Consider the following 19,442-nt stretch of genomic DNA (forward strand, 5'->3'; position numbering starts at 1 on the left):
CGGAGGACGTCGTCCCGGGGAAGCGGACGGTGAAGTAGGAGATGCGTGGCGGGTGCGCCGCCCAGAGGGTCAGCATGAAGGCGACGCCCTTGCTGGTGACGGCCCCCGCCGTGGAGGCGTTGGTGCGGGCGTCGAGGTAGACCATGTTGTAGAGGATGACAGAGCTTGGGAGGTGGTCGGCGTCGTGGTCGTGGCTGCCGTCGTGGGCGTGCGGCGGACGCCTGTAGAGTCCGTCGGTTGCAGCCATGGACGTGGAGGAGGAGAAGAGAATTGGATCGGGCGGAGGGCGGCGGCGGAATCAGGATCTTACCGGTCGATTTGGAGCAGGAGACCCTTCATCCGTACGATTGTACGGAGTAGTTGCCATGACGGCTTCGGCCAGGCCGCCGCCGCCATGACGAGGGATGCGAGATGAGAGGCCTAAAATCTATATTCCCTCCGGGTTCGAGTCCCGGGCAACCCATATGGAAAATTGAAAAGAGAAATCTGAGTTTTTAATTTTGACTCACTTCATTTAAAAAAAATTTGGTTTGGTTAATTTAGTTTTATAGATATCCAATCTTTAGGCTGACTTAGTTGACATTGATATATAGTCAATGTTATACTGTTAAATAACAAGCCTTCTATTATCTATATTATTTCTAGTTAATATGTGTGCTTGGGAGTCCTTGCAATTTGAATAAACCAAAATCTTACCATGACTGCAATTTTAGCGTCGTCTGTCAAATATCCTGAAGGGCGTGGTGGCAAACTTGTAAATTATGTTGCATCAACCGTTCTCCTCCAATCTCTTCTCCTCCCGTCTCCCTGTTTCTCCCGATGAGATGAGATCGAGTCCGCCGCCACCACGCGGCCGTTGGAGGAGAGATCTGGATCGAGCCGCTCCCTCTCCTATTCGTCCCCCGGCCGGCCGCTTGGTTCATCTCCCATCCCATGCGCACAGAACAACCGAGCCGCCGCACCTACGCAATCCGTTGTGGCCGCCGCTTCCCCGTTCTAGGCTGCGGCCTGTCCGCCGCCGTCCCGCCAAATAGAAGGCCCCGACCCGGGTGGCTAATGCTCAGGACCCTACCGTGGCCTCCTCTCGTCCGCGCAGCAGCAGACACCGCCTCCTCCCGCGTCCACGTAGCAGCAGCAGCCACCAACTCTTGTCCCCGTTTTGATTGGAGCAAGAAGAGAAGCCCCTTGTGCTGAAGGACTGTGAGTGTGAAGCTGTGTTTCTTCTGATCTGCGTTCACCCGAAGCCTCAGTGCTAGGTATGTGGCTAATCTAATCACTGCGGAGGAGAGGAATTGTATAAATCACATGTGAAAAATGCAAGGTAGGTTACTAAGATGGTGATTTCTGGTGGGGTCTGAAAGGGGCTTGCTTGCGTTGGTTTGATTGCAACAGAGGTAGAATAACAACATCCATGGCCTATTTAAAAGGGATGTTTGGTGGTCATAGAAAAAGCAAAGAATTGTTTTTAATGTGTATCTTCGAATGTCTAATTTTATTTTGTTGTTCCGTTGCAACGCACGGTCATTTCAGCTAGTACTTGGAAAGTTTTGTCCCTGAATTCTGAAACTTCACTGTTTTATTTTTTTTAATCAAAAAAGAAAGTTGCGTCTCTGAAATTTTGGTACTCCTAGTAGTTTTTTTCTTTTAGAAAATTTGAAAGCCCATTTTAGGCCTTCTTTTCTAGAGATAAAAAAAAAGATGAAGGCCCAAATAATATATGGACTGAGCTCTCGCTCGGGCCAAAAACAGCTTTCTCGGATCGCTCGGGGAGCAAAAGGTTTGATGGTGAGAAATCGATCGGACTCCGGATCACCGTAAACTCAGTGCTGTGGGCACGCAAAACAACGATATCCAGTCCACCCGAGGCGGCCACGAGCCCACGAGAGCGACAACAAACAAAAGATACAAAATCCTGAGAGTTGAAGAAGTGAGCACGAGGATCTGTCCAGCACTCACGTATGCAAAGAAAGAAAGAAGGATCCGTCTATTTATGTGTACAAGCAAGAAAGAAAGAAGTCCATTGACGTGTCAAAGCACCACTGGTCGACATATATGACGAACAATATAAACTCGATTCGCTAGGCTGGTCATAGTAAAAAATAACTTAGAGTAGTAACATGTATATGTTATTAGCCTAAGTTACTACCTTCATAGTGGGTAGTAACATATATGTGGTGTCATGCATAGTGTCATTTATTAGGTTGTACACATCTTGTCTTGGTTTGTGTGATGTTATGGTAACATATCTAGTTATCATCCTCCTCTTTTTTTCCATTTAATACCAAGTCATGTCACCAAAATGCCTAATTGACATCTTATGTTACTACCCAAGTTACTCTCACTATGTAGCCTAAGAAAATCTCAATTAAAGTTGTCATCGTTGTCCATCGACTTCACCGTGAAGTGCCAATCGACAACAACGCCGCAACCACCAACGGCTTATAAGGCCCTGTTTGTTTGGGCTTCTGCTTCAGCTTTTGGTGCTTTTAGCAATCTCAAAATCACTTCTCATGTTTAGACATGAAGCTAAGAAGCACGTCATGTGTAAACGAGAGAAGTGCTTTTAAGATTGCTAGAAGTACCAAAAGTTGAATCATAAACCCAAACAAACATGCCTAAGAGTGGTGCCAATCAAAAGACAAATTAAGTCCCAACACATGCATGCAAACCGACCAACGGCTTAATAAGATCGAGTGCCACTCAGGCCAGAGTACGTACGTAGCCACCGCTTGACATGTCATCGTGACCGTCGATCCTCACTCGGGTGTCTAGACTAAACTGTGTACGGTTTAGACTAAACTGTGTACGGTTTAGTCTAGACACCCAAGTACTCCCTCCATCCATCAAAGGATATCTCAAGTTTTTCAAAATTTGACTGATCTAGACATAACTTAGTGTATAGATACATTCAAATTTAATCAAAGTTAAGACATCTTTTGTTGGACGGAGAGAGTAGTACATTTAAGGATAAACACATAAAGGTAATCAATCACTCTTATCAATTTTACTACTAGTAGTATCATAAATTAATTTCAAAGGAAAGCATGCAAGCGTTGGATGAAATCGATCCATGGAAGAAGGCACGTCCATTTATGTGTAAAAGCAAGATTAATTAGGACGTGGATCAATTGGATCTCTGACGTTAATTCATTCATGTGTCAAAGCACCACCGGCGTCCGGTGGACAAATGATGTTAATGAGATTGTAGCGAGTTGAGGTTGGTGCTGACCGATTACGACCGTATTCGGAGGTGGCAATAAATGATGAGATGTTAGTAGCATGGTTGCCAGGTTTCACTTAGATACACGTGGATTTAAGAGGGAAATATATATGTGTCCATTTGGGTCTTAGTAGGATCTCCAACACCGATTTGTGCCCCTTCTGCGATCAATAGGAGACCACGTCGCATTTGCTGCTTCACTGCTTCTCCATCCGTCCGGCTTGGGAGTCACTGCAGGCCCTTCATCCCAACGTGCCGGCTTGTGACTCGATCGCCGACAAGGTACGGTCTACTGTGCTTATTTTCCCACTCTGGAATCTTTGGAAGCGTCGGAACGCTATGGTCTTTCGACACGAGGAGGAAGGGATCCACCTTGCGGTGCAAGGTGCTTCCGTTGATCTCCTTCTCTGGGCCTCTCGCTGCTCTTCCTTGCTAACATAAACTGCTTGGTCGTTTTCATTATATAAATGTGGTGCATGCTGGCATTTGGCCCGCCGAAGTTCCTTCAAAAAAAAGACGATGAAGTTTGGTTTACGGTCGCCAACGCTGTGAGATGGGCAGAAGAAAAGCAATACTCTCTCCGTTACATATTAACTGACTTTCTATTACATGTATCTAGACGGTTTTTAGACATAGATACATTCATATTTGATCAAATTTGAGTCACTTAATATAGACGGAGTGAGTACTACTCAATAAAAGGAGTCTAGATTTAATTATTCACTAAGCATGCTTTCTACGTACGTGATCGTTAATTTGTTGCAGAAACATTCTAAAAAGAAATTCGATCACACTGCATGATCACAAGAGAGTGAAACTCCGGAACGAGCTAGTGATTAGTACTACGAAAATACGACGGACCTCATCAACTATATATAATATTCAATTAAGTAAGTACCCATTGTTAATTAAAACATTTTTGCTTTAGTCAGAACTAATAAGGGCTATTAAAAAAATATCAAACCAGTAGTAAAAAAATTGCTAGGTGTGTTATGTGGATTTTACTCTCATCAAGCTGAGCAAAATGTCACTTGTTATAAACTCGAAAAGGTTGCACGTCTTATTGTGGAGCATATATGGCTTGTCGGCGCTTTGTACGTGATCCTTAATTTGTCGTTCTAAATGTGTGACCCGACGAAGCAGCAACAAAAAACAAGGAGTACACAAGCTGAAACCGAATGCCAACCGCAAATCAATATAGCTAGCTGCCGGCGAAATACTAGTGGTGCAATATGCTTCCGTCAGTGACAGTGTTCCTCTCGTTTGTCGGACATCAGGTACCACAAGCATTCTAAAAATTAATACTACTAGTAATAATACCACACGTATACGAGAATTACTAAATTACCTAAAGAAATAGAGCTATTTTACGGTATCCTGAAATAAACATGGACCGTCTATCCGTCCTAATCTAATGGTCAGTTTTATCTGGTATTCCAACATAGGTGTTATGGAGTACCAACTCTAAAACCCAGAGAGTACCTTGATACCGGCGCCGTATCCTATGAATCCAGCCTTGTTCTGTATCCGTGCATCCGATGCATTATAACCGGCCGATTCTAATCCTGTGTGTCTATTTAGTCTTAGGAAATCTTGCAATTAGGCGCCCGCTTCCAGCCCTCTAACTCTGCGAACCGCCCCTAAATGCTTTTGGTAGGAATCAATCGCCATGTTTTCTCCTGCAAAAAGCTCTCTGGTTCTCTCCACATCCACGATGCTCACCGTCGCCGTCACCCCGGAGCGATCGTCGTGCCCTGTCCAGATATTTGACCAGACCAGCGCCCATCCGTCTTCTCGTTGGGGCCTGACGCCAAGGCCGCGGCCGGCTGCAACGTCTTGCAAAATCCTTACAAGAAACACATCAAACTAGCGGCATCAGAACATCATGCATTACTTAAAGAACACCTCAATTCCCAGTAAGATTCTGAGAAGGCATTAAGAATTTGTTTCCATCTGAAATTTCCTTTCACGTGCAACAACTTACGGTCATTTGTCATTCTGAACTCACATGCCGGACACACACACATCCAAAAAATAGTATCGCAGTCCACAAGTAATAATCAGGAGGAGGTCAATTTGCAAGCACTGGATACATAAACAAGAACAAGGAAAATTCAGGGATGTGGTTGTTGTTGCTCTGCAAGGGACGTTGGGCTCTGCTCACGCATGTCTGTAGCAAGCCGGCTTCGTCAGGTGGAAGGGCACCCACTGGCACTGGAGGAGTCTGTTTTGTGAAGTCGAAGTGGTAGGAACGTTGCGGCTGGCAGCGGCCTTGGCGTCAGGCCCCAGCGAGAAGGCGGACGGGAGCGGGTCTGGCCAGAGATCTGGATAGGGCGCGACGATCGCTCTGGGGCGACGGCGACAGCGACTAATGGATCGCTCCGGGGCGACAACGACGGCAATGCTGAGTGTGGGGATGAAGGCGAGCACCGTGGAGAGAACCAGAGAGATCTTTGCGGGAAAAGAAATGGATTGATTCCTGGCAAAAGCGTTTAGGGGTGGTTTGCAAAATTAGATGGCTGTAAGCAGGCGCCTAATTGCAAGATTTCCTAAGACTAATCAAACACACACGATTAGAATCGGCCGGTTCTAATGCATCGGATGCACGGGTACAAAATGAGGTCGGATACATTAGATACCAGGGGTAAAAACGTAATCATCAAACTAATTAAATTATTTACCTGTATATGTAGTCAATTAGGATATAATCTAGTGCATGCCTAAAAATCAAAATGGAATTATAGTGCCCCCGATGCCAAATACATAAATAAATCACGATCTCCATTCTTTGAAGAACCCTAAAATCCTAATTAACATGCATGTTCTTCCCGTGACGGCAGCTGCACATGGCCGAGATTCCTCATGTGCAACGCATCCGTGGATTCACGCGCGCACGTCATCGGTTCGCACGGCTGGCGCTCCTTGGCCATCGATCGGCTTGTCGCGGCGACCATCGGAGATGGCGATGACCGTAACTATATATCTGAATTTCGTGTTGCACTGTGGATCGTCGTCAATAATCCTTGCATCTATGTATTTCAGTGTGCCGTAATTAATCTTGCTCTGTGGTACTATTGTTTCTGAATATGAGCCTCGTTCCGTGCATTGAGAATTGGGAGAGGAACGAGAGAAAATGGTACGGAGGAGGTTGGTGTGAGCAGTGAAGGAGGGAATTAAATCCGTCTGAAAAGCAGAACAGGCAGCAGCGGCCAACTATTTGAAGGTAACAGAGACGGAAGCAGGAGGGGCGCAGCCGCGCAGGTGAGGTGTGCGAGGTGCAGCCGTCGGGATCGAGGAGGAAGCAGTGCTCGACTTGAAAGATGGGCAGGGAAACAATGGATACAAAAAGTCTGAACTGCCCCTCTAAATGGATGGCTAGATGTGTAAGGTACTCCTCAATGTTCCTTAGGAGTACCAGGGTACTGTAAAAACTCTCAAAAAATAAGTATGGTTATATCATTTTTTTTCATCTAAATCACTTTGTCGATGTGGACCATAATTAGAAAACGGGGAAAATATATTTTTGGTCTCCCAACCAGAGCGTTTTTGTTCTTGAAAAGAAACCTTACAATATAAATAGGAACCTTATAATACCACACATATGCGAGAATTACTGAATTACTCAAGAAAATAAGTATGGTTATATCATTTTTCCCCATCTCAATCGCTTGGTCGATGTGGAGCATAATTGATAACGAGGAAACTATATTTTTGGTCTCCCAGCTAGGGCATTTTTTTTTTGCAGGATTGTACACCCACTCTCTCAACCAAGAGAGAGAGTTAGGCTCATTCTTTTAATCAAAGCGAAAATAAACTATTTTTTGTAAAAACAAATATGTCTCTAAATTGTCAAAAATCGAAAACATTGGTCCATGTAGGAAGTGAGCCTTGGTTGGGGGAGTGGACGTACAATTACAACACCTGAGTTTAAGTCTTCATAGATGCGAATTTAGGTTCTTATTTATACTGTAGGGGTCTCACTTGCAGTTTTCTTTCAAAAGAATACATTGTTCCATTGATCCACGCAATTCCGTATTATTGCCGGCGTGACATGCATGGTTTTGGCAAAAACTTGCCGCATGTTTGATGTTTCCCCAACTTAGATAACACATACGGTTGAGTTGACCATTCTTAACTCTCTCGTGGTTGGTTTCTACTAGCCTTACAAAATGGACTGGAGTAAGGCATGCCACTGGATCAGAGCATATGGATGAGGTTAGTTCAATCCACGGACTTAAAAAAAGTTTTTCAACAGTCATCTCAGCTTGGTGGAACATGTGCCAACTCTTCTAAACTAAAAATGTGGAGGCTCAAAAAATACACCTTCTCTTAGATAATCGTTGCATTGGTATTAGTTTATGAGGGTCCACATATTGAGTTGGAGTACTTGTTTAGAAGATAGTTACCACATTGCTAACCGCTAATAAGTGGTAACTATCTAATAACTATAGCAACCGGAAAAAAAAGTCGTTAAAGATACTCTTTTCGTTCTTTTTATAAGATGGTCAAGCTTTGTTTTAACCCAAATTTAATATTTAATGCTTAAGTTTATAGAAAATCTACCGGCATCAACAACTCTAAATTAGTTTTTGTTATTAAACATTTATATATTATTCCCTCAGTCCCATAATTAAGTGTCTCAAGTTTGCCCAAATATGGATGTATCTATATCTAAAAACGTCTATATACATGTAATAGAAAGTCACTTAATACGTGACGGAGGGGTATACTTATTTGATATTCTAGCTATTATTATATTTTTCTATAGATCGGGACAAATATTAAAAAGTTTAACATAGACAAAACACATCTTGCAAAAAGAAACGGTGCGAGGTGTGTACATCAATATAGAACATGGCTTTGAAGATATTGTCACAATGGAGTCAACGAAAATAAATCAAAAGGTGGGATACACGTTCAAGAGACGATTTTTTAAGAAAAATGAGAAAAAAAGAATATTTACCATACGATGTACAACATAAACTAACCTGCCGATGCCCAGATTGGTTTCCCCGAATGCCCCATTTGTGGTAAGCAAAAAAGAAAACGACCACGTCCGCACATCGAGGCCATCATCCGACTAAAAAAAGCGATTAACCAGCTGGGAATCTTGTGTCACCAAAAATAAAAAATAACTGAGAATCATTAAGCAGTGATCTGGAGAATCTGTCCAAGTCCAACCGCACTCCAGATCCGGAGTCAAAGGATATGCATTTAAACAACTGTACTTAACAGAAGCAATTAGAATAAACACCTGGTTAATCAATTCCCCGTGCAATCAATTGCATCGATCAGCTGAAGGAAGGAAGAGCAGTAGCGGAGAGCACAACAACCACCGCTCATCTGGACTCAGAAGACCCGTATATGAACACAAACACTCACCCCTGGGACGGACATATACAGCTTCTTCAGTTCATTCATTGGGCCGATCGAGAAAGACAGATTCTTCTTCTTCTTCTTCCTCTTGTCTGACTGACCTCAAGGTACTTGGTCTTATCCCCCTTCTTTTACATGAATTTATTGTCTTCTTTATTAGACTCCACATCTGGTGTTTTCTGTTTCATCGCCGCCGATGGATCAAACAGTGGTTGGCAATTCTGTTTTCTTTTTCTCGGCAAGATATTCGTGCCTGAATTCTTGGATCCATGTGAGCTCAGGTCTCACTTTCCTTCACCTTGATCCTGAGAAGATTGAAAAGGAATTCTTACTCGTCAGAGGAAAGGGGCAAGATTCAGTATCAATGATCTTGTTGGAATCACCGCTCTTTTGCCCTCGCATTTCTTTTAACAACGTGCCTTTTTCTTGAATAGGCACAGTTGAAAGAGATAGGTTTTCTGTTCATTAATTATATCTCTGGCCAATGTGTGCAGTACTCTAATTGTATCATCTTCTTCCGTTTACTTTCTTGGACAAAGGACACAAGCAAGAACTCACATAATTTTTTCCCTTGATCTGATTCGCTTGGACGGGAAGAGCCAGAGGTCACTGTCACACATTCAATTATTTCAACTTGTGATGAGCCCATCGTATGTTGTCTCTTTCTTCACTCCAAATGTTTCTTCCTTCCTTCATTCCTCCCCATGCATCATAAATCCCCAATTCCATTGGTGGTCCGCAAACTCGCGATCTGCTGAGGGAGTCAAACTCGTGCAGATCGAGTTGGACTTTGAGTGAAATGATCCCATTGGATCTCGGATTTTTGTGAGCTAGTGCGCCTGTCACTATAAAAATCCCCATGGACCGTGCTCTAGCATGTGCGTCTTCTCTGGTTCCGTGCCAAGAGGTACTTTCATGTTCATCCTCTTTTCCTTCTGTGGTGTCTTCAGTCAGGATTCTTAGCCGATCTTTCCTTTCTTTTTTCATTCTCTGGAAAATCTGATGTTTGGTAATTGTGTTGTTTCAAGAAACTGGAACACTTTCCTGCTGGTGTTGTTAGCTTCTCAAATTTTTGGTGTGGATATTGGAATGATTTTCCTTATGTTTTTTCACCTTTTTCTGTTGTGGTGATCAACGGATCATTCAGTTCATCCAGAGCTTATTGCAGAGGTCAAGAAACCAGAGTTTTACTGACCATCTGCATCACAACTAGTAGATTTTGAAATCTCACACATGATGCCTGCAGGTGGTTGAAGGCCCCCTTCTGAATTCCTTTCTGTCCATCAAACAAGGGCTCAAGATGTTCATCATAGAGGACAAAGGGGGCGCCATTGCCATCATGTGCGCCTCCCTCCTGTTCTTGGGCACATGGCCAGCCGTGCTCACCCTCTTGGAGCGCCGGGGACGGCTGCCACAGCATACCTACCTTGACTACTCGATAACCAACCTCCTCGCCGCGGTCCTCATCGCTCTCACCTTCGGACAGCTTGGGGACAGCAAGCATAACATGCCCAATTTCTTCACTCAGCTCAGTCAGGTTAGCTATCTTCTGTAAATTTTCATGCGAGAAATTCTCGATGAAACGATCAATTGTTCGTCAGTCGATTGCTGGCTCTGAATGAATTTTGTGATGAAGGACAACTGGCCTTCAGTGCTGTTTGCAATGGCAGGGGGTGTTGTGCTCAGTATTGGGAACCTTTCTACCCAGTATGCTTGGGCATATGTGGGTCTCTCGGTTACTGAGGTTATCAGCTCAAGCATGGTTGTTGTGATAGGTAAGTTGATCTCCTCTGCTAATTAAAGTGCAAGAAACATTCTCATGTTTCTTCTGGTTATACTTATGATGCATGTGAAATAAAGTTCATTCTTGATCACATCTGTCCTTGTTAACCATTTAAAAGGAGGGGTTCAGTTATTATGTTAACACTTAGCACTAGTTGGCTTAGGTTAGACTTCTAAAAATAACACTGGTTATCTGACAGCTCATGTTGCTTATGAAAATTGGCCCGCTAATCTTAAAAAAAAAATTGGCCTGCAAATTGTAGTCATCTCATCATGTAACCTACAGTTCATTCTTGATGACAACTGTCTTAATTTGTTAAGCATTAAAGGAGGGGTCCAATTATTAAGTTGGTAGCTCTGTACAGTTTGTTTTGTTTCTTTTCTTTTCGCAGAGCCTGCCTTTCTTTCCTTTTGTTTTGGTTTGCCTTTGGCTTTTGTAGCGCTTCTTCTAATGAAACAACACGCACTTAGGTACGGGTTCGAGAAAAAAATTAAGTTGGCAGTTAGCACTAGTTAGCTTAAGTTAGTCTTTTAAAACATGGATAACACTGACAGCTCATGTTGCTTGACAAAAATTGGCATGTTAATTGTAGTCAGCTCATTACCAAGGCAATGTTGTCTAGATTTGAACAGTTCAAATAAATATCAACTGTATGTAAAAAAACAGCTTTTTTATATATATGTACAACATATTTGATCTCTGAACTAGGAGAACATCACCAGTTAATTCAGTTAACTGCTCAAGATTAACTGTTGGCTGTTGGCTCTACTACAGTCTTATGTCATAATCCAAGAAGTTGACAAAATTATTGGATATTTTTTCCATTAAGTCGGGTGTTCTGTTTTCAGGTACAACACTGAATTACTTCCTGGACAACCGCATCAATAAGGCAGAGATTCTCTTCACTGGAGTGGGATTCTTCCTTGTTGCAGTCATCCTTGGCTCTCTTGTCCACGCTTCCAATGCAGCTGATAATGCACAAAAACTAAGTGCATCCACAAATAGCTACAAAATTGGGTAATTGTTTCCCCATTTTCTTGCACAATGTTTTGCCATGTAGATTAAACAAATTGTATTGCCCACTACCCACTGGCTTAACATAACCCTGCTAGCAATTTAGGTGCCAATCTTCATAAACCTTTTTATGTCTTATATTCGCCACTGATCATAATAATGCATGATTTTACAGGACAACTGGAGATGATATGGAGCCGAGCAAGCAAGTTATAGACAAAGGTACCATCAAGGGCACATGATTGTAGGAGCTACTGCCTACTAGTAGTGTAGAAGTAATGCAGTTGCAGATACTAGTTGTAAAATTTGCATATTTCAGATGCTCCGAAGGACATGGAGAATGGAGCTTCCCCTACCAAATATGCCACCAAAGCTGAAGCAGGAACTGCAGAGTACCTGATTGAGCTCGAAGAGCAGCGTTCAATTAAGGTGAAGACATAACTCAGAATGATTCTGACAGTATACGGTCTTTGTTCTTAATAATGTGCTCAAAACAGAGTCATAAATTCTACTCCGTATAATTGTTATCGCAATCATCATTGGGCTGGTCGTGTAATTGTTTTTTCCTTTTCCAGGTATTCGGATCAAACACCTTCATAGGGCTTTCGATAGTGTTCTTCGCTGGCGTCTGCTTCTCGCTCTTCTCCCCGGCAATCAACCTGGCCACAAACGACCAGTGGCACACCCTGAAAGATGGTGTCCCGCACCTGGTGGTCTACACTGCCTTCTTCTACTTCTCAATCTCTTGTTTCGTCATCGGCATTGGGTTGAACATCTTGTTCCTCTACCGTCCGATGGCCGGCGTGCCAAAGTCATCCTTCAGAGCCTATCTGAATGACTGGGAAGGCAGGCAATGGGCTCTTCTTGCTGGATTCCTTTGCGGTTTTGGCAACGGCTTCCAGTTCATGGGTGGTCAGGCTGCTGGTTATGCTGCTGCTGATGCCGTTCAGGTTTGTGCAATTAATGATTTTAGTGTTATCTATTCACATCAGAAGCAAAACCCACTATGTTTGCAGTCTGTGATTCAAAGATGCTAAACACAATATTAAATCTTTATAACATAAGCCCTGGTCACACTTTTTTAAGATACTACTCCCTCCGATTCATAATAAGTGTCGCGGATTTAGTATAACTGATCGGAGGGAGTAGAAGACTTACAAGATCTTCAGAGAAAAGATGAACTTTTCTACACATATGTGATTCTAACAGCTCTGGCATTACTGTTCATCAGGCATTGCCACTTGTGAGCACGTTCTGGGGCATCCTGCTGTTCGGGGAGTACCGGAAGTCGTCAAAGAAAACATACATTCTGCTTGTGTTCATGCTACTCATGTTCATCGCCGCAGTAGCTACGCTGATGGCTTCAGCAGGCCACAGGAGCACCAAATGATCGATCACTACATCCTTTTATCTGTTGTTCTAGTCTACAGCTTTAGCTGCCACAAGGCGAAGAAATTCAGACAGCAAAGCAAGGGCCCTGATCCAGGAAGCCATGCCAGCACGAAGTGAAATCCCATTCATTAAGTTTTCGTTTGAATGGAGTTGTACATAACAAAAAAGAAAGAAAGAAAGAGAAGTTTGAGGTCTTGCGACTTCAAGTTAGTGGAGAACCATATTAATGTGATGTGTTATATCGTTCTAAAGATCATTTACGGGCAACATTAGGCTACTTAAGATGTTGGAAAGATGTTATGTTTGGTTCCATGTGAAGTCTTAGAACCCTAGTGATTTTAGAATTGGAAATGTGAAATGCTTGGATTTCCTGCGACCGGGAGCTTTCTTGACAGGATAACCGAGATTCCAAGCAGGTGATCTCGATCATCATTATACGCGATATTCTGATCCACGGAATTATCGTGCGTCGTGTGAATGTAGATCATCGCAGTTCTTAACCTAGGCTCAGAGGCTAAGCTCCATCGCAACTAGCAACCGGTGGTTCATAAATTTGTAATGGTGTGTAGGGAATTGGTTGATTTGATCAAACTTGTGCACAAATGGACATTCCATTCATTAACTGATAAAATGCTACTTTCTCATATCCATATTAATTGTCGTTGATTTTGTATGAAGTCAGTGGCAACTAATATTGATCAAAAGAGTATAAAGTTTTCCTACCCGTCATCCATGCTAAAAAGGGGAGCTCAAGAGAAGAGGAGAAAAAAGCGAAATGCAAGGATAAAACAACAAATGTGGTTTCTGTGACGTACAGAATAGTCACCGACGCATGGGTCCAGTCCCAGATGCCAATGACTTGGACCGTACTTCATCCAAACAGGCTCCTAAAACAAGATGGTTTTTTGGAATTTGAGAATGTTTTTATTAATTAGAAAACGAGGACTCAACATTTTCTTTGTTATTTATATATTAATCAAGGTTGGGGATTTCATCAATGCTTAGCATTTAAATTAAGTTAATCCAAAATGAATTTAATTTGTTTTCTTTGAACTATGCACATTGAAATAGAGGAAATGGCATTGTAGGTCCATCAACCTGACGGGTGGGAACATTTTGATCCACAAACTTGCAAACGCTGCATCCGCAGTCCAAATTTCATACCAGCGCATAATCTCAATCCACGTGGCATCCGACGTGGAGCTCGGAAAAGTACATTGGTTTGTTTGTTTGCTTGCTTGCTGGTTTTCTTTTATCATCGCCCTCGTACCAGGTGGTAGCCAACTCTAGCAGGTGGCATCAAATTTTGGACAAAACCTCTTCGAAGCTTTGATTTCTAATCAGTTTGCAGTATCCGTACAATTTTTATTTTCGAAGTTCGATTGGTATTTTTTAGCCTCCCCCCTCCCTCCAAGATTTTCTACTACAGTACTCCTCCGCGCCAATTAATGGACTAGTTTTTGTATGCAAAACATCCTGGATATTCCAGTAGAGGGAACTGATTTCCTTTCCGGTCTTGTCTGGGCCGAAGCCCATTTTACTACTCTCCTTCTTGTCTCTCTTCCACCGTTTTAGCCTTCGCGACCTCTTTCTCAACGGGCCGAACTCTATCCAGCCCATCTCTGGAGTCGGTTAACAAACCCGCCAAAGCCCGGCTCCTCACTCCAATCTTCCGGAACCCAGCTAGCAAAAAAACCAGCCAACCGAACCAAAAAAATAAAATCTGCCAGCGGGGCCCGCACGTCAGGAGCTTCTGCTCCCTATATTATCGTCGCGCTCCAGCGGGCTCCAGCCGATAGCGCTCTGGCGGCCTCGACCGATCGAGCGAGATGTTCATGGTGCAGGACAAAGCGGGCGCCATCGTTTCGATCTCCTTCTCCCTCCTGTTCCTCGGCTCGTGGCCAACGATCCTCACCCACGCGGAGCGCAAGGGCCGCCTGCCGCAGCACGCGTACCTCGACTACTCCGTCTCCAACCTCCTCGCCGCCGTCCTCATCGCGCTCACCTTCGGCCAGCTCGGGGACGGCCGGCCCAACTTCTTCACCCAGCTCCGTCAGGCCCAGGTGAGGTAACTGCTTTCGTGCGGCAAATTCGTTCACGGGCGACGGCCTTGTACTGAATCTGAATCTGAATGGGTTTTAATTTGTGATGAAGGATGACTGGCCTTCAGTGCTGTTTGCGCTCGGAGGCGGCGCTGCGCTCAGCGTTGGGAACCTTTGCACACAGTATGGGTGGGCATATGTGGGTCTCTCGCTTACCGAGGTTATAGTTTCAAGCTTGACTGTTGTGGTAGGCAAGTTCCCGTCATCTCCTCTGCAATATTCTTATCGTTTTCTGTCTATGCTTCGATTGTTTCTTCATCACGTTCTGTCGTTTTAACCATTTACACATGCCAGACTCAATTATTAGCTCGGGTCGCATGCCCCTGTTGGTTTAGTTGTCTATTTTTGCACTAACCACTAGTTGCATGAGAAATTGGTGTGTTGATTGATATTAATCGTAGCCAGCTTATTATCAAAGAAATGCTGTATAGATTTATACAGCACAAGAAATATCAAACCCTTAATGATGTCATTCATAGCTTTCAGGTATAAGCACAACATATTTGATCTCTGAACTGAAGAACATCTTTCTTCAGTTAATTCAGTAGCTGCACCAAACTAACTGTCGGCACTATTGGACAAATTATGAGCTACTATCTCTTTAATCCTTGGATATTTGTTTCATTGACTCGCATGTTGTATTTTCAGGCACAACACTGAATTACTTCTTGGACAACAAGATCAACAGCGCCGCGATTCTTTTCCCTGGAGTGGCATGCTTCTTGGCTGCAGCCACCCTTGCCTGTGCCCTCCACAGTTCCAATAAAGCTGATGATAAAAAGAAACTAAGTGCATCCCCAAATAGTTACAGCTTTTGGTAATTTGTTCCCACTTTATTTCACATTTTCTTGCCATGCCAATCGATCGGATCACATAACCCACTGTTAGGTGCTTGAGGTGCCAAACTTCGTAAATCATTTTACGCCTTGTATTCACTTTTCTGATCATAATAAAATGTAATTTTACAGCACAAATGGAGGTTTGACCCTGGGCGAACAAGTCAGCATCACAGGTATCATACATGTCACATGCTCGAACTGTCCACGTATTCCAATTGAAGATCCTAGTTCTCAACTCTGCAATTTCAGAACCTCTAAGGGACACGGAAAATGGAGATTCTCCTGTGACAGATGCCACCAGGGCTAAACCAGGAAGTAAAGAATACCTAATTGAGCTCGAACAACGGCGTTCAATTAAGGTGAAGCCGTAGTTCTGTGAGTCATTTGATTATTGTTGTAGAATAGATAGTAGTTGGTCTTTGTTCTTAGCATTGTGCTCAAAACAGAGGAGCATAATTTTTATCGCAATTCGCAATCATCACCTAACTGAATCGGTAAAACTTTTTCCTTTTCCAGGTATTGGAATCAAACAAGTTCATAGGGATTGCAATAGTGTTATTCGCTGGGTTCCTCATGTCCCTCTTCTCCCCGGCATTCAACCTGGCCACCAACGACCAGTGGCACACCCTGAAAGACGGTGTCCCACACCTGATGGTCTACACCGCCTACTTCTACTTCTCCATCTCGAGTTTCGTTATCGGTGTGGGCATCAACATCTGGTTCCTCTACTGTCCAATTGCCGACGTGGAAAAGTCATCCTTCAAGGCCTATCTGAAAGACTGGAAAGGCAGACAGTGGGCTCTTCTTGCCGGCTTACTTTGCGGTTTCGGCAATGGATTGGAGTTCATGGGTGGTCAGGCTGCTGGTTATGCAGCCGCTGATGCTGTTGAGGTTTGTGAAACCAATGCCGTGTGTTATCTATTCACATCCAAGGTTTTTGCAATATGCTAAACAAAATGTTAATTGTTTGAAGAGAATGTTCTGATCACACATATAATAGTTTTAGCAACTTACAAGATCTTCAGAGAAAATATAAAACTTTCTTTGCACATGTGAAATTCTAATGCTTCAGCATTGTTGTTCATCAGGCATTGCCACTTGTGAGCACATTCTGGGCCATCCTGCTGCTCAAGGAGTACTGGAGGGCATCGAAGAAAACGTACATTCTGCTTGTGTCCATGCTGTTCACGTTCGCCGCCGCAGTAGCATTGCTCATGGGTTCAGCAGGTCAGAGGAGCACGAAGTGATCGGCCACCCCATCCTTTTATCTCTTGTTCTAGTTTGCAACTCTAACTGCCACAAAGCGAAGAAATTCAGACAGCAAGGCATGCAAGGGCCCTGATGATCCAGGAAGCAGGCCATGCCTGAAATTCCATTCATGAAGTTTCGGTTTGAATAGAGCTGTACGGATAATGGAAAGGAACCACAGCATCAACATTTAGCATAACCAGACCTTTAGGTGGTGGAGTGACTGGAGTCCATTGACGAGCAGACGTCAGGGAGCCACAACTGATAGAAGTTCTGGGTTTAAACGTGTGTTGCATGATCAGTATTATATATCCAAAGATTTCTATCACATAAGGAGCATCTTCTGCTAAATTACCATTTCATTCCAGGATAGCTCATTAAAGAAGATTCAGTTTTTACTTTGGTTTTCTGTTACAAGAGATGTTCAACTGTTCCTCTTTGCTGGATACATAACAAAGGAGACATGTACAGATATCTGGATCTATCTTGCAGCTGATTGCACACAAGGATTTCTCTGGTACAAATATGTCAGGAGTGGGATGTAATATCCATACTTAGCAGGCAGTAACAGATCTCAGCCAATCTATATAGGTCAGACTGGAAATATATGTGTATGCTCAAGCACAGAGTATTACCACAATCCATGCATATGTTCTTCTAGATGGCAAACTCAATACCAGAGGTGTGATGTTTAGGAAAAAAAATCAGTGCGAATGAAATCTAACGGTGGAAGGGAAGCATCTTTTGTGAATCCGTCTGACTCATTGCCTGAATTAATTAACTGGTTGGTCAGTGCCATCGTTGCCGATGAGCTCGAGCGCCATCTCAAGGCTCGCAACGACATCTGATATGTCCGGCCGTTCCTTCCCCTCCATCTGCACGCAGCATGCTGCCGTCTGTGCCAGGTGATCGATGGCACGTGGGTCTTGCAGCTGCAGGTGCGGAAGCAGCTCCCTAATCATGAGGATCCGACGGGCCAGCTGGTCGCACTCTCTCCTGTTCTGGCGAGCCGTCAGCGCGGCCTTCATGATCATGGAGATGAGCCCACCGATGTCCGCGCCGTCCCCGCCTGATTCAGCCCAGTCCATAGCACCATTGCAGCCGCCTTGCAAGTAACCTGCACACAAGATAGACAGACTCAAAAGGATCGTGTTCTTCGTGCTCGTGCCTTTTCTTGAAAGAAAAGGAGTTCAGCAAATGTAAATTGTGCTTGGTTTCCCACCCTCTAGCACAGATTTTGTGGCGTTCACTTCAGCTCGGTTCCTCCAACCGCCCAGTAGTCCACTTGGATGGCCTGGAAGATATGCAATGGCACCCAAGACTTGGATAAGACGCTGTGCCACCAACTAAGAGTCCAGAGAGGGAGAAAGACATGCCGCTAAATCTGCCTCCAGTTGCCTTCCATTCCCACGTCGTCGCGCTCGCGCCGGCAGGCCAAGCAGGCACGCTTCCGCATCTTCTCCGGGCATGGCATTGGCACTAACAGCTCGAGCGCATTTCTGCGAACACCTTGAGCGCGCACCCCGCAGGCCGCCGCGCGTGTCGCCGCCGATTTCCTGGAACACCGAGAGCGACGCACCTCGCTCCCCGCTACTCGAGATCTCTGGCCGCCTCTATCGTCGCGCCCAAGCGCCGCATGAGATGTTGGGAAAGATGTTATGTTTGGTTCCATGTGGAGATCAGCTTAGGTCGATCCCTAGTGGTTTTAGAATTTGAAACGAGAAATGTTTGAATTTCTTGTGACCGGGAGCTTTCTCGACAACCATTATACGCAATATTCCGATCCATGGAATTATCGTGCGCCGTGTTGATGTAGAATGTAGATCATCGCCATTCTTAACCAAGACTCGAGCTAAGCTCCGTCCCGGAATAGGCGGTTCAAATTTTTTGTAATTGTGTGTAACGAACATGGGAGATCAAGAAGAGAAGAAAGAGAGAACCAAAGGATGGAACAGCAGATATGGCCTCGGTGACGTAGGGCGTAGTCACGGACGCTGGTTCCGGTACCACGTGTTTGTGACTACTAAGTCACCAGCCATACGTCGCTAAAACATGGTTTTTGGAGAATTGAGAAAAAAATTTAAATCAAAAAACAAGGACTGGGCATTTTCTTTGTATTATTGTTAATCAAATTTGGGATTTCATCAATGTTTACATTTAAATTAAATTTTCCAAACTAATCTTTTTGTTAAAATAATATTTGTTGCATTATATTTTATTTAAACTATGCATGTTAAAATATGCGTTCCTAAAATTTAATAAGTTTTCAAGTTTGGCTGTTATTTGTTTACCCTCGTTTTCCCCCTAGATTTTCAAGATTTTTTTTCTTTTTTTTAAGAGCAACGATCTGGCTTTATTGATTTAAGAGATAAAGTACAAAAGAGCGATACACGAACGAACACAAATAACAAAGATACTCAACAAAACTAAAAGCTTCATTGTAGTCCTTTGAAGTAAACTTCTCTTGA

The 19,442-nt window shown here is 43.7% G+C and overlaps 2 protein-coding genes across 3 annotated transcripts; both read left to right on the forward strand.

The window, feature by feature from the left end:
* Positions 1 to 8,541: 8,541 nt before the first annotated feature.
* LOC100839431 (ureide permease 1) lies at positions 8,542 to 13,161 on the forward strand. 2 transcript variants are annotated; one of them, XM_014903381.2, is made up of 8 exons: positions 8,542 to 8,703; positions 9,843 to 10,133; positions 10,233 to 10,371; positions 11,228 to 11,396; positions 11,569 to 11,615; positions 11,713 to 11,822; positions 11,969 to 12,343; positions 12,625 to 13,161. In XM_014903381.2, the coding sequence occupies exons 2-8, from the start codon at positions 9,897 to 9,899 to the stop codon at positions 12,781 to 12,783; spliced, it is 1,236 nt and encodes a 411-aa protein (XP_014758867.1). In that variant the 5' UTR covers positions 8,542 to 8,703; positions 9,843 to 9,896; the 3' UTR covers positions 12,784 to 13,161. The 2 variants fall into 2 exon arrangements, with proteins under 2 accessions (XP_014758867.1, XP_003576085.1); XM_003576037.4 differs by lacking the exon at positions 8,542 to 8,703 and adding an exon at positions 9,253 to 9,503.
* Positions 13,162 to 14,565: 1,404 nt separating this feature from the next.
* On the forward strand, positions 14,566 to 18,193 carry LOC100842060 (ureide permease 1). Its single transcript, XM_003576042.4, has 7 exons — positions 14,566 to 14,848; positions 14,940 to 15,078; positions 15,536 to 15,704; positions 15,856 to 15,899; positions 15,976 to 16,085; positions 16,243 to 16,617; positions 16,815 to 18,193. The coding sequence occupies exons 1-7, from the start codon at positions 14,615 to 14,617 to the stop codon at positions 16,971 to 16,973; spliced, it is 1,230 nt and encodes a 409-aa protein (XP_003576090.1). The 5' UTR covers positions 14,566 to 14,614; the 3' UTR covers positions 16,974 to 18,193.
* Positions 18,194 to 19,442: the final 1,249 nt, after the last annotated feature.

The sequence above is a fragment of the Brachypodium distachyon genome, chromosome 4 (assembly GCF_000005505.3).
Source record: "Brachypodium distachyon strain Bd21 chromosome 4, Brachypodium_distachyon_v3.0, whole genome shotgun sequence".
Taxonomy (NCBI): Eukaryota; Viridiplantae; Streptophyta; class Magnoliopsida; order Poales; family Poaceae; genus Brachypodium; species Brachypodium distachyon.

What these genes read in the sequence shown, in the direction of transcription:
- LOC100839431 (XM_003576037.4), top strand. Translation starts at nt 9,456, where the DNA reads ATGGACCGTGCTCTAGCATGTGCGTCTTCTCTGGTTCCGTGCCAAGAG. An exon ending in AAGAGCAGCGTTCAATTAAG is followed by an intron (nt 11,823 to 11,968) that starts GTGAAGACATAA and finishes TTCCTTTTCCAG; the next exon opens with GTATTCGGATCAAACACCTT. An exon ending in CTGCTGCTGATGCCGTTCAG is followed by an intron (nt 12,344 to 12,624) that starts GTTTGTGCAATT and finishes ACTGTTCATCAG; the next exon opens with GCATTGCCACTTGTGAGCAC.
- LOC100842060 (XM_003576042.4), top strand. Translation starts at nt 14,615, where the DNA reads ATGTTCATGGTGCAGGACAAAGCGGGCGCCATCGTTTCGATCTCCTTC. An exon ending in CCCAGCTCCGTCAGGCCCAG is followed by an intron (nt 14,849 to 14,939) that starts GTGAGGTAACTG and finishes TTTGTGATGAAG; the next exon opens with GATGACTGGCCTTCAGTGCT. An exon ending in AACAACGGCGTTCAATTAAG is followed by an intron (nt 16,086 to 16,242) that starts GTGAAGCCGTAG and finishes TTCCTTTTCCAG; the next exon opens with GTATTGGAATCAAACAAGTT.